This window comes from Lathamus discolor, chromosome 4, assembly GCF_037157495.1.
Source record: "Lathamus discolor isolate bLatDis1 chromosome 4, bLatDis1.hap1, whole genome shotgun sequence".
In the NCBI taxonomy this organism is placed as follows: domain Eukaryota; kingdom Metazoa; phylum Chordata; class Aves; order Psittaciformes; family Psittacidae; genus Lathamus; species Lathamus discolor.
In genome coordinates this window covers 31,594,876-31,609,828 of record NC_088887.1, presented here as the reverse complement: position 1 = coordinate 31,609,828, position 14,953 = coordinate 31,594,876, and the positions used below count along the sequence as shown (strand labels likewise).

At 42.8% G+C, this 14,953-nt stretch overlaps 1 protein-coding gene across 2 annotated transcripts in view; it reads left to right on the top strand.

The window, feature by feature from the left end:
• RUNX1 (RUNX family transcription factor 1) overlaps positions 1-14,367 on the top strand; it is a 171,180-nt gene extending 156,813 nt beyond the window's left edge. For both annotated transcript variants that reach the window (XM_065676913.1, XM_065676912.1), the window contains 2 exons: positions 4,977-5,138; positions 8,853-14,367. In XM_065676913.1, the coding sequence (XP_065532985.1) occupies positions 4,977-5,138; positions 8,853-9,346 (656 nt within the window). In that variant the 3' untranslated portion in view covers positions 9,347-14,367. The remainder of the gene's footprint in view (positions 1-4,976; positions 5,139-8,852) is intronic.
• The last annotated feature ends 586 nt before the right edge of the window (positions 14,368-14,953 follow it).

Here is a 14,953-nt window from a genome sequence, read left to right as displayed (position 1 = left end):
TTATGGGATCTTTCTTTTAGACAGCTTGGTGTAGATTTGTTATATTTGTTCTATAGAAATTATGAGGTGACATTTGGTGTCATTTCAAGTAACATCCTGACCAACCTGGTACTGTGAATCACCACAGTCCCACTAAAACTTGCTGATTTATACCCTGCAAGTGACTGACAGCACCACAGCGTTTTCTTTTGAAGGGAGAGGAGGGTGTTGATTTTACATTTTTACGCATGTTATCCTCTAAAAAAGAATCACATAGAAATGGCATCCCAGGACTTCATGTTTATTATATCCCAGTGATATCTATGTCCCTTAGGCTCAGGATCATTTTTACAGACAAAATGATGTTCTGCATGAGCTCAGGCGATACGCTGTGGGTTTGACCAAGGTCTTGACCCATCGCAGAATCACAGAATGGTTTGGGTTAGAAGCGACCTTAAATTTCATGTAGTTCCAACCCCCTGCCATGGGCAGGGACACCTTCCACTGAAGTAGGTTGCTGGAAGCCCCATCCAACCTGGCCTTGAACACTGCCAGGGATGGGGCAGCCACAGCTTCTCAGGGCAACCTGTGCCAGTGTCTCACCGCTGTTATAGTTTATCTTGTGCTCTGAGCATCTTTTTGTACCCGAGTACCAACAACAACTTTGGAAGCCAAAATATGCCCTGTGCCACACTAGGACAGCTCCATTGCCTGGCCGGTATTTGTTCCCCGTGCTTAACCATGCCCTACAAGGCTATCTCCGGGTCTGGGTGTCGGCATGGCTCCCGTGCCCCCTGATAACCACGGCGCCCGTGGCCGGTCCCACCAGAGATGCTAGTGCAGCGCAGCGGCTGTGCCGCATCCCGGCGGGGAACGGAGATCAGGCGCCCACAAAGGTCGTGTGAAGGCTCTGGCGGCTGCGGGGGAGGCCGTGCCCAGCGGGGCCGGCAGGCGGGTGTGCGCGGCCGGGCAGCCAGCCGCCCGCACGGGCTCCGCCGCCACCTACCGACCCCGGCCGGCGGAGCAGCCCGCCGCCTGCGGCCGGGAGCTGTGTTTGGTACGGGCACAGCGCTGACATTAGGACCAGGCGGAGCATCGCGGAGCGGGGACACCGGCTTTCTTCTTTGCGTATTTTTACTTGATTTCTTTTTCCGCCGAGTCTCTGACAAAGCCGGTTTCATTAAACTGTTAAACATTATGCAACATTTGTACAGCTTAATTACAACTTCTTTTTTTTTTTTACAAAAAAACAACAAGCCGAACGCAGCCTTTTTGCAGCAATAAAACATGACGAGGCATGAAAGATGGTTCAATACTTTCTGCTTAATAGCTTGTTAGGCATGAGGCTAGAGGCCCAGAGCTCGTGACTACGCAGCAAGGTGTGAATTATTGCACCATAATTCTCGCCCTGGAGTGTTTTATTGCAATTAATAACTGTTTTCATGTTTTAAATACATTTTCTCACACCATAAAAAGCAGAAATGGAAAGTACTTGCTAATGGGAGGAATACTGGGAGGACTGGGCACGGATCACCAACTGCAGCAACCTCTTTGGTTTCGTGCTATTTTGATCTGCTCTTAAAACGATTTTGGAATCCTCTTCAGCTTTAAAACTGTGTGGACTCAAAGCCCTGCTATTTCCCTTTGTTGAAGTAGCTCTTCCTGCAAATCTCTTTACAGATATTCGGGGTTGGGAGGCAGCTCCCTTTTATTTGCAGCATATTTTCTCCAAATCAACTGCAGCCACACAAAGCCACACATTCAGTTCCCCATGCCAAGCTACTGACTTCTGAGATGTGCACCTCGTTATTTTCAAAGCAGAAAAGAGATGGATTCAGAAAGCGTTTGCTGTCTCTTTGTGTAGCCTGGTCCTGTGGCAAATTTGAACCCGTTCCAGTTTAATTTTGGTTAACCTGAAAGCTGAAGAAAAGCAGATATCGCAAAAATAAAATGCTATTTGAGGCCCCTGATCCAGATCCTACTGAAGCTGCTGGAAATGCAAACCTTGCCTTTACTGGGAGCTGAGTCTGCCTCTTGATACTGAAATGGTGCCATAAAAATGCTCTTACAGTGATACTTTCCTCCACTTGTTATTAAAAACCAGTGAAGGTGATGCCTGGGGTTAGTCAGCACAACCTGCTTTAATATGTGTATGTAATATAATGCTCTCTATTAACATCACTATATAGATTGCACTTGGTTAACCAGTCTGATGTCAAAAAGCCAGTCTTTAAGAGCAAATACAGGGATTGAGAATACAGGTACAGAGATGGAAAATTGATTGATATTTTGAACTTTCACTTAAGAAGACTTAATGGGATGAGGAGATTAATAATGGGGGTCTCTCGGGCTGTCTGTCACTGTTTTGAATACCCCAGAGGTCAGTAACAGCAGCAAATGGATAAGGCAGGTCAGATACCTTAGTAGCCTTTTTCTGGATGTTACTAGACATGTACTTGGCCCATTACGCAGTTTCTAGTGAGGACACAGCACAAAGCCAATTCTAGTAGCACTAACAGAAATAAACCATATTTCAATTTAGTCTTGCCAGTGTTCAGTAAACCCATGACAAGGTCTTGCTTCCTCTTCTGCTGCTGCAGTGGCTGCTGTGGCTTTTTCTGCATCTTCTTACTGTTTGTTAGTCATGTGTTTATTGCACTTGGGTCTGTTTTATGGATCAGGATCCCACGTGTGCTGGGCAAGGTACAGGACAAAACCATGTCTATTTGTCCTGAAGATCCAGCAATGCAAGAAACAGGAGAAAAGTGGCAGAAAGAGCGGCCCTGCCATGCAATGGTAGTTTGTAACAGGAGAAAACAGAGAGTACATTCTCTCCTTTCAGCATAAAAAATAGGGTTGATGGCAGTACCCCCTTCAAGCATACCCAGACCCCTCTGGGCAGACTTTTCCCCTCTTCTCTGCAGTGCTAGGATCTAAGGACAGAGTATCTGAAAACACGGGATAAAACATTTTCAGCCAGAGGTTCTGTGGCTTCTGCAGTGACCCTGTTAAACAGAGCCCTTGCAAGGGAGGTGACAGAGGGAAGGCTCTGTCACCTGAAGCATCAGCCTTGGTGGAGGACATTTAGTCTCCTAGGGCAGGAAGACAAGCCAAGGGGGTTTCCATCCTTGGGCTGGGGTGCTTTACCACAAGGGGGGATCAGGATTCCCAGCATCAGGATTCCAGTACTTGGCTGCATTGCTGAACTGAAATCGGTGGGATTTTGTGCTGAAGCAAGGGGGCGATTATTTAATTAACCCCATTTCAGAATTGAAACACAGTGTCATGCCATTACGTTTACTCTGTCGATGCTTTGTGGTATTTATCCTAATGCTAACCCTGGACACTGAATTCCCTCATCTGTCTCGCTGTCATCTTTAATAAACACTGACCATACGTTAACAATGAGATGATGTTGTAAGTCAGAATAAGACAGGCTTTGTGCCTGTGTCTTTTTGTTTGTTTCTACTGAAGTCCATTTAATGCAATTGGATGTTGCTTTTAAAACAGCATGAGTCAACTGAATTTATTTTTAAGGAAGTCTGCCTGAAAAAAATTAAATATTAATAATATCTGAGTTTGAATATGTTACTCAGCAGAAAACTCTTTACAAGACTTTATTTTATTCTGCAAGTGACTTTACTAGTTTTTTTTTTTTTTAAGCTTTATAAATCCTCCCTTCTAAACAGATGAAACAAACAAAACGTAAAACTCATCTCCATGAAGCACAACAAAATAATAATTTCCAGATGGGCTTTCTGATGGAAGATCAAAGTCCTTCATCTCAGACTTGGGAGATTTCCCTTCCATGCTGATAGCAGTTTTATCTGCATGCAGTTCATCCAACATTTGCTTTTTTTCGAAAAGGCAATTAGCTAGATGAAGCTGATGGAGAATGCTCTTAGAGCTGAAGAGACTAGAAAAGATTTACTATAAATAGGAAGAGATTTCTGGGTAGGCAGGGGGGGAGGAATTTTTCTCACTTTGATTTATACAAAAATTAGTCGTTTGTGTACACTGAAAAACGCCAGCTTCCTATGCAAAGACGAAATAAGCAGAAAAGAGTTGTTTCTGCATTTTTGCAACTGGTTTGGACAAACTCCTTGCTGTGCATCTCTGATTTCAAACGTCAGCCAAACTAGGCGTGTGGCTCGAAAATAATAGGTTAGTGTTTTTCTGCGAATGTTTTACGCATCTGTGCATTTTGAGATTCTGCTTCCAAGAAGCAGCAGTTTCTGCAGAAAGCCTGTACTTACGGGTTGTCTGCGTTTTCAGCCTAGCAGAGCCATAGAGGTTGTTTAAGGCTTTCTGTTTCTGAAGTTCAGCCACTACTAGTAGATGTATCCATCACTGTGAACTGTATTTCTGCATTTTAGCATATACAAAATAGATGTACAAAATACCTGGTCATCTTATTCACCCTGGCAATTTCAGAAGATTGAGGAAGTCCAATTCCCCAGTCTTAATTATCCACTTAGGCGTCTGTCTTCTGGAGGACACTGGTTTCACTCTCCTTCTCTGTCTCTCTCACACATGCATACGTTCATTTTGTTTTTCTCTACCTACACATCTGCACGGAAGCCCTCACAGTTCAGTAATCTTGTCTCCTTGGTGCCATGCACCACATGCCTTTTTGGCTAAAAGGTCTGCAAACACACAGCCCGAAATACTAATGCATCTCAGCAATGAATAGTCTTTCACCTTGGAGAGCTTAATCTGCTTTTCCCTGCCCGCTTTTCCCTGCCCACCATCAATGTGAAATACCAAAAAGCTTCACACAAAAAAAAACCCAAAACCAACCCATCAAAACTCACAGATGCACAAATAATATTTTAGAAAGCAATTCATCTGAAGGTCTCTTGACAAAGGGGATTATGGAACTGAAATGTAATTACCTTGGCATTTAAGTTTCTATTTCCACCATGTGGTTTGGTTCACATAATTGATTGCAAAGTTTTGTCATTCAAAACAGCCTATAGGTCTCTTTTTCATTACAGATACAAGGCAAGTACAGCCATCTCCACCGTGGTCCTATGACCAGTCCTACCAGTACCTGGGCTCCATTGCCACCCCCTCCGTGCACCCCGCCACGCCAATATCACCTGGCAGGGCTAGCGGCATGACATCCCTCACCGCAGAGCTTTCCAGCCGGCTGTCGAGTAAGTACCTAAAAGTTAGTCCCCCTGCACTGGGCCTCACCAAGACCCTGAGGCTGACTCCAGTGCAAACCAGTTGCAGTGTCCCAGGATGCTGCCACAGCTTTCCCCCAGTTGCAGAGAAGCCTATTGCACAACCCCTGCAGCAAGCCTTCTCTAGCACTTTGCTGGGATTTGTGCAAAGAGTGAAGAAATAGGGTTTGGGGCCCAATATATCATTGTCAAAAAGAAAAGGAAAGAGGAGAAAGCAGCACTTTGGAAATGTATGGAACTATAAAGATAGTTTGGCGTGCTGAAGAGCTATCCTATCTACCGAGAAATGAATGCCACAGATAGTTCTGTTCTCTTCCCTCGCCCTAAATTCAGACCAGAGCACAGCAGGTTATGGGTGGACACACTGACTGCAGGATGGTGGGGTCTGACATTTTAAGTGTTGCACTGGATTGTCTTGTCACATTTTCATCAAATTGTACAGCAGAACTTTACAAGCCAATGTGAAAATACAGCATGGAAGTAAAAGCTACCCCCCGGTTTCCACCATACTCAACTGACCATCTGCTGACTCTAACCCACACATATTGAACCAATATGTGTGTGTTTAACAGCAGGAATGAGAGCCATATAATTCAGATTTGCATACGGCTTTTGAAAGCGTATCTTCCTTGGCTGCACATATTGCTCTCATTTGAATACTCAGAGCTTCTTCTAAGATCAGAGAGAATCACTTGAACGTGCTCCAGCCTGTTCTATTGTTGTCATACACAGCCTGCTTTGAAAGAGTGACAGGAATGATGCCCACCAAAATTAAATTATTTGTTAGGTCTGGCTGCTAATTGCATCTTAGAAATAGCTGAATGGAGGAAATTTCTTGTTTTAAAAAAGTCTATAAAATTCTCTATTGACACACTCTTCTTTCAAAATGAAAAGACTCTGTTTTTATTTTCTCTCCTGTGTTTCCCTCCCTTTGCACTCCTTTCAACTGGCAAAATGGAGAAACATAGAAAGCAGAGAAGGATGAATGAAGATCTTTGTAAAACTCATAGAAATTTCTTCATAGAAATTCTTCGCTATGAGGGTGATGGGGTACTGGAACAGGTTGACCAGAGAGACATTGTGGCGGCCCCATTCCTGGGAGTGTTCAAGGCCAGGCTGGATGGGGCTTTGAGCAGCCTGCTCTAGTGGAAGGTGTCCCTGCCCGTGGCATGGGGGTTGGAACTGGATGAGCTTTAAGGTCACTTCCAACCCAAACCGGTCTGGGATTCTACAATAGTAACCAGAAAATTTAAAGTAAAACAAGTTATTTCATCAAGTTTTTTACTTAGAGAAGTATTTTTTCTTGACAGACAGAATTTTCTGAAATCAATGTTTACCACCTGTTTTGATTTTCAAACCCTCTACATGGGTGACTGATGCGTGTGTACTGGTAGCTGTGGATACATGACTCAGACTGAATGGAGATGTTAATCACATTTTACCTTTACCAGTGTGGCGACTGAGGTTGCACTCAAATAAGTGAATGCACTCAAATTTGAAAGGCAGTATTTTTTTTCATTGCCGTAGTACCCAGATGTCGTCATTGTGTACCAGGGCTCTTGTTGTGCCATGTGTTGTATGAGCACCAAAGGCAGACAAGGTAGCTGCCCCAGGAATGCACAATCTAACAGAAGACAGCCATGTAAACGTGGAGTAACTGCACTCTGCGCCTCTTTGGTGGTACATAGGGAGCATGGAGGTAGAGCACGAGCACTAGGGCTTATCGGTGCATTTTGTGCCCGTGTCAAAGTGATTTACCTCATGGCAGACATATTTTCTTCAACACTTGAGAAGGAACCTAGAAGAGCTCCATTCACGTCAGTATCCTTTTCTTTCCTGTCTGAATTCTGTACATGGGGGCTCATCTCTACACATCATAAGTGCTTCTTTATAGTGCTCCCAAAATGTCACGTCTATATCAAATGTCGTTCAACATTCCTAGAAAAAAATTCACAGTATTTTCACCGCAGACAATTACTGTCACACACCCTTGCTGTCTAGCTAAGAAGTTTCTCCTTCCAGAACAAAAGGCAGATTTCTAGGCCCTACCATCTAAAGACACAGTGCCTCACAAGAAAAAGCAAAAATATAGGACCTGCTTGAAATACCTTGACATTAAGTCTCATCATTCTGCTTTTTGCCAAACTGAGAAGAAAAAACCCTCATCTGATAAGTGATGTGTCCAGGCAGCTTCGAGAAGCTTCATTTCTTTCTCAGGAATGAGGTGTGGAAGTACCGTTTAAAATCTGGCAGGCTGTCAGATGCTACCTTCAACCTTAGCTACTCTGAAGCTCCTGCCATTCTATACCATAGTGTGTCTTGCCATGTTAAGTCTAAAGGTGCTGCGGTCTGGTGGAAGGAAATGTGTTCAGGGTCCCATTAATCTTCCAGAAAAAAATGGGAGGCCAAGTCAGAAAGGAAGCGTACAGCATGCGTCAGAGCTTTTCTAAGAAATTTATAGGGATTCATCAAGTTGTGCTGGCTGTGTCGCTGACGAGCTTTCAGAACTTGGCGCTGCAGTGTGTCTGCTCTAGCTTTAAATCTGGCCAGAGCCAAGAGCTTTGTTTTCTCTCTGCTTCTTCTCATGAGTATTTCCTTCAGCGCATGGCTCCTCTTCTGCAGACTCCACGCCTTGTCTGATAGAAGAAGTTGTCTTCTGGAAAGATTTTTTCTTAATTATTATTGTTGTTATTGTAATCGTGTGTAGCTGCCAGCTGCAGGGACTGACACCTTCCATTAATCTGAGTCACGATGAAGATCGTTCCTAAAGATGCCATTATGTGCTCTGCTTGTTTAATCCCTGCGCACTGGGGGAGGAGACGGTGGGACTGGACATACTTCCACTGATGTCCGACAGCACGAAGCAGAATTTGACTGTCCTAGAAAACATTTCACTTGGCAGGACAGGAAAGGCTTCTAGCACAAAGGAAAGGAAATAAAAAGGCCAACCCTCAAATGCATCATTCTGCTTTAAAAATACTATTGTTGTCCTTTATTACGTACTCGTTGGAGCCAATATTTGAGAAGTTAGTAACAATTACAGAGACACTATATGAGGACCCAGATATGAAGACCTTAAGTGAACCTGATTTATCTTGACTTTGATAGTGTTGAGAGTCAGTGGGGAAGTGTGCTTCTAAATGCTGAGATGTCGGCTGAGCCTCTGTGTCTAAACCCTGCCTGTGCATGTTCATGTACATGAGGGACAATCTCTGCTCCATGGAGCTTCCCATTTGAGCTGTCAAATAAGACTGGGTGCAATGAGGGACTATGCAGAAGCTGAACAATTTATAATTAGGTCTCATCAGTGTCCCTCACAAGTCAAGTGAGGCTGGGCAGGCAGCTTGAGATATGTGTCCCTCTTCCTCACACACCCATTGAGGATGGGGACATTCTGGAAGTATAAATGATTCCATGTGCTGTAAGGTCTCTAAGAGTGAATACATACACATAAAAAACAGGGCAGGAGCTTGGCACTCCTCTTTAATTGCTGCTTTACAGAAATTAATCCAAAACATCCAGACCTACAAACATTACAATGACTCTCCAGAGCAGCTGCGGGATAGCTCTGTTCTGGCTGCTTTGGTTAGATGTAGGCCAGAGTTTGGATGCTGGTTGCTTCGAACACGTGAGCCTCCATTATGCCAGCTCAACAGCTCTCTGTCTCTCTTCCCCATCATCCAGGTGCTTCTGAGCTTACGGCATTCAGTGACCCCCGGGTGGGCATCGACCGCTCCTTCTCTGCACTCCCCTCCATCTCTGACCCTCGGATGCACTACCCGGGAGCGTTCACCTACACGCCGACGCCCGTCAGTTCAGGAATAGGAATCGGTATGTCTGCCATGTCCACAGCCACGAGATACCACACTTACCTCCCACCTCCCTACCCTGGCTCGTCACAGGCCCAGGGCAGCCCGTTCCAGACCAGCTCGCCCTCCTACCACCTCTACTATGGAACCTCTGCTGGCTCCTATCAGTTCTCCATGATCTCGGGGGGAGACAGGTCTCCCCCACGCATCCACCCACCCTGCACCAATGCCTCCACGGGATCGACACTTCTCAACCCCAACCTCCCCAACCAAAGCGATGTGGTCGAGGCAGAAGGGAGCCACAGCAACTCCCCCACTAACATGGCAACCACAGCAAGGCTAGAGGAAGCAGTGTGGCGACCATACTGATTGAATTTTAAGTAGTTATGGGTCAGGACTAATGTACTTTCCATTTCCCGGTGCCCGTAGGTATCCCATAAACACCCATCTTGCTTATGGGCCCTGCCAGGTTCATACATCACTTTCAGAAGCAAACCCTCCAGAAGTCAGCGCTCCCAGGAGCAGTGGCATGTATTAGCCAGCCCCTGTCGAAGCGATGTCGCTGAAGCAAAGCATCCCTTGCGGGGGACTGAGCTTCTGGAAAGGAGGACGCCTGAGCTGGTGGTCCAGAGGTAGTGAGGGTGGGTAGAAAGGTACTCAGTCTGTTTCCAGGCCTGTGGCTTTCCAGCATGCCTGGGCTTGAAGGTCTCCACAACCCTAAAGAGAGTTTCGGTTCACTTCTATTTTTAAGATTTAAAACCTAAAAAAAATCTTAGTGAGTTTATTGCATCTTATGGACATATTAACTGTAAGGAAGTATAGGAAGATTCCCAGAGGGAAACTGTGAACGCTTCTGTTTTAGCAATGCTGTGAATGAGAGGTTTTATACATTGGACTTCATTCTTTCTTATTTTTTTTTTTTAACCACGTTGTATATTCCAAAGAATTATGGAATTTTTTATTGCTGGGGTTTGTTTTGTTTGGGGGTTGTTTTTGGGGAGTCTTTTTTTTTTTTTTTAGGATGCAGCTCATCCTGCTTTGCATCTAATTTGTTTTATTTCTCTTGGCACCTTATAAATTGCGAAAAGAAAAAGATTTTGTTCTTGTTTTTTGTTTCCATCATGCTTGCTTCTTTCTTGCTTTGTCAACTGAAAGAATCAGCCCCTTTTTCAATGAGTTAATTTAACTTTTTTTCTCTTGGACTTTTTTTTTTAATACAACGGCTACAGCCTTGGGTCATTTTCAACTACTGTACTACTTTGATGAGTTCATTGATATTTATGCGTGATATTTAGACTTTTCGTATTTGTTGATACTATTATTATTTAAATATGCCTATATTAAAAAAGATCAGCAATTGCTTTTTTTTTGGTAGCAGCCAAAGTCAAATTTATCACATTGAAAAAGGCTGGAATAACGATGGGTACAGTGACCTCCTAATTACCTAGAAATAGTGTTTACAATTATCTCACTCTCATTTTACTCAGCTAATGGGGCTCAGATCCTCAAAGGCATTTAGGTGCCCAACTCCCACTGAAACGATTTAGGCACCAAAATCCCTGTGAATTTCTGTGCCTTCCCACACAGTCGGGTCATCTCTCCCTGCTCCTTCCTTGCTTTTCCTTTGTCACCAGTGGTGACCCTCAGGATCAGTAATCAAGAGGTACATATTTCGTAAGGCAGACTCAATATTCCCTAACTAAATAGATCCCTATATGGCCTCATTCTGCTCCCAAGCTTGTCCAGGCTTCCTAACAGCACCAGTGGAGGCCTCTGAGGCTTTCAAAGGTGAAAGCCAACATGCAGTTAGCATGGCAAGGGTGAAGTCCTGGCTCAATGGAATATGAGTGAATTTGCTCCCAGCTCAGCAGAGCCAAGATTTCTGTGGAGTACAAAAGCCACGTTCCATTCCGCTGGAAAATAGATCAGTTCCTGCATCACAAAATAACTTGAACTGAACAGGGGTGTCTAGCTCATCTGGAAAGCAGGCTAGCAAAGAAGGGGCCTTAACGGTTCTTCTGTCACCATCTTCTGAGAGAAGAGGAAGGGTATTTAAGACTGATGCATACAATATTCTGTCCTGTAGCAAATATGCAAGGCTTATACTAGCTGCATGTTTAATACAGAGTCGTCATCGTTGCCCATCGTTACAGCACAAACATATCAGATGTCACTGTAAAGTTTATGGCACTATTTTATTTGAGGGTTTGGTCTGAAGGCAGTTGTTGTACTACTCATTAATTACAAACTGCTGATGTTGACACGTGTGCGTTCCAAATTACCTGGTTATTATTTAATGTACCTCTTTAAATGAGTGAAACAATTGCAGGTCAACTCAGAGAGTATTTGAAAGCAGGACTTCAGATCAGTGTTTGATGTTTAAAAAAAATTTAAAGGATTCAAATTAAAAAGATCCTTGGCTGCAGGCAGCAAAACAGCTGGACTTATTTAAAACCATTTGTTTTTCAAGTTTTCTTTTTTTTTTATATATAATTTTGCTTCTTTGTTTAAGTCAGATGCAGTAGCACTTTGGAATTGAAAAGTTACAAATTGAAGAATTTACATTGTCAATAAGGTCATTTTTGTGCAGAAAATAGGGAGTGTTTCAAGAGATCTCAGCAAAAGTTCAAAATGTTCCTGTTAAAATACATGCATGGCCTTGTCCTTTTCATTTGGTGTAATAGTTTTCATAATTTTCTAGAGTTTGCTCTGAACAATAAAGGCAGAAAACATCAAAATTATATCAGAACAGTTCAAGATCTGTCTTGGAAGTATGGAGACCTTGCTGAATACAGAAATAGAGACCCTGCCTTTCATGACATTTACATAGTTGGAATCTCACCTCTTCAGTAGCCTAAAAAAAAGTCCTTCATTACGAAACAGTAGCTCTGTTGCAGAATACATCTCGTACATCTTTGTCTCTGTGCAATTAAAATCATAATTTACTACAGCTCTCACATCTGCCTTGTGACTGGACCACCCAAGTGCATAGTATTGTGAGTGCAAACCCCAAAGCGAGGGAAGGAGGAGGACCTCCAAGGAGACAGATGCCTCATCGCAGAGGGCATGGCTGCCATGGCTAGGTGACTCCAGCCCAGTTGATATGGTCAGTACACTCCCAGGCCTGCCTGTTAACAGAGCCTGCTTTCTGCTGAAGTCCTTTGTCCCCTTCTAGCCCGTAGTATTTTTGAAACAGAAAGATCAGGGATTCACAAGAATGAGGAGTTGGCATCTCTCACCCTGGAGATTAGACCCTCCATTGAACATTTCTTACGTCTACACATCTACTTTCTTTACATTTGACCTAAAAGTGAAGTTTAATTTTACTCTTCCCAGTGTGAAGAGGATGAGAAACTGCAGAACAAGTCGCCGCACTTACCCTGTGTCTTTACTGACATATAAAAAGCCCCTGGGATTTCCCAGTGCCTCACTTGTGGTAATTGCCAGCGACTAAACCTATGAGTCTAACCACAATGTGTATGACAAGCATAGCACAAAGCAGTGCCCTCTTTACAGAGGAAAAACTAAGTTCATTATCCCCCAGAATTAGCTTGTTTAATCACTGTGGGTTTCAGTGTATTCACACAAGTGCTTAGGAGAAACCACAGTTTACTCAAATCTGTATTTTTGTAGCCATCACCTGTCCACTAAGCAGAGCAAAGAAAGATCTTCAAGGCTATGAAAATATTCTCATGTCACTCCTCTTGTATCTTAAAGAGCACTTCGTAGGCAGAAAGAGGACATTTGGATAAAGCATCTCCTCCATTCACATGTCTCCAAATTATAGCATATAAGTATATATTTTTATATTTATATATAATATATATTTATATAGTTTTATCATCCCACTAACTGAATGGAACCAAAAAAGAACTATTGTGCTTCTGTTCACAAGTTGCAGTCAGCAGAGTGCCATAGGTACCTTCCCCTACAGAAATGCAGTTAATGGTAATCCTTACTATCAGCTTGCGTGTTCCTTTCACAAGACACAATTCCTTGTCTGGATGCATCCATACCAAACAACTTCAAAGTAAATACAGCACCCAGGTCTTATGTACTGTAAGGCCCATAACTTTGCTGACAAACCACATTTATACCCACTTCAACAGTTCCTGCTGCACTTCCAGGACGATGCACAGGAGCTTAAGTGCAAGGGGGAGTCAGATGCAGAGTGCATCCCTGCTACAAAGGATTTGATTTGTAGAATAACGCCAAATTATCTGCTGGGAAGGAGAAAACCCCTTTCCTCCAAATGGCCCACAGCCTTTGCCAAAGTGTTCCGAACTGCCTGCACTCTTGAAACATTCATTACTGCTTTCTGGGTGACCTTTTCTATTGGTGTATTTGAAGATTCAGGAGAAGTGGATCCTTTTTCTATCTGAGCAAAACGCTTGTTTTCCTGCATTGTAACATTTTTGTATTTTATTTTTGTTAACCTTGCTTGGTCAGTACCGATCACTTGGCATTTTTCTCCTTGTCCTAAAAGGGTTGCATCAACAGAGTTACTTGTATTTATGTATGTAAATAGATTGCAAAAGCTTCATATCAAAATATTTAGTGCTTGTAATTACACTGCATTTTTTTCATTTTTCTGTGTTTTTAATGATCTTACTTTGTGTTTGCTTAAATACTGTAGTGAGACTTATTTCTTTCCCAATTATTTTAGGCTTCAAGATTAACTCTATTTTATTCACTTTTGTAAACAGTTATAGCATGGTCTCTATTCAACATTCTTCACTTTTTTGTGGTAGGGGAGAAATGAATGTGCAAAAATCTGTGGGTTAATTGTGGTATTCTGGGCTCAACAGCTACATCTTTCTTTAAAACAAAAACTAAACTTTCAGTCTGGAGTGGCTGTGTCTGAGGGGAGGACACAGCAATGTGCTCCTATCAGAACGGCATCAAAGTGCATTTGTTCAGCCTTTGCTGTCTATGTTTACAAAACAGATGCTGCAGCATCCTGCAAGTCACATTTTCCCTTGACACTGTCATGCTGAACATTTCCAGAAGGGGAAACTAACAGGTTCTGGAAGTTTGCTTTTTTGTTTTGAATTGCAGGGGATTTTAATTTTGGGAGGGTGGGAGGGAGGAACAGGGCAGGACTGCTGTTTCTTGGAACCAGATAGGAAAAGATAATACGGTAGATCTTTTTCCCCCACTACAGGAAGTCTCTAGATACCACATCAGAGTAGACTCTTGCTGTACATAGGGATGGCTGTGTCCAGCGCCAAGGGAGAATTCATTACAACTAGCACACAGAGCAGCTGGACTGCTGCGTTAGTTCTAATGAAGACTTTCTTTCTTCTTTCTTTCTTTCTTTGTACCACAGTTTCCTCTGTAAATTCAGTATCATAATTAGTGTGAATGACAAATAAAATGTTTGACAAGTATCCACATTGGCCTAGTATGTTCTTTCATCAGGGAGAAAACAACTCTTCCAAAGAAAAAGTAACCGTCAGAAAAAAAGTGTATGTATCACACCAAAAATGTGTTTCCATACTTCTACTATTTTGGGGTTTTGTTGTTTCCGTTTTTTATTTTAACAAAATGACATTTTCCTGCTGTGGACTGACCTGGCAAAAGGTCTGCAATCCAATAGGACCATCAAAATATGACTGAAATGAGACTTTGCAGGTACAGAATCCTAGTAATAGCATTATATCTCTGGCTTCTTGATTAAATTTCAATATTCCAAGGTCATATACAGCTCTTTATTTTTCTTCCTTAATCTTTTGGCTCTTGGATTGGATCCTTTTTGATATTGATGAGTTGAGCCTTACTTCAGGATCACCAAAACAGATAGTTTGAGGTCATATTATTTATGAGATACATTGGTTGTTTTTCTCTTTAAATAAATAATGAAAGAGTAGTGTTAATGAAACATTAATATGGGAGAAAAAGGCTTTCAAAATGAGAAAAAAAACCAACAACCCAGGGTCAATATTGAAAGTTCAGTCTGAAAGCCTCTCTCTCTAT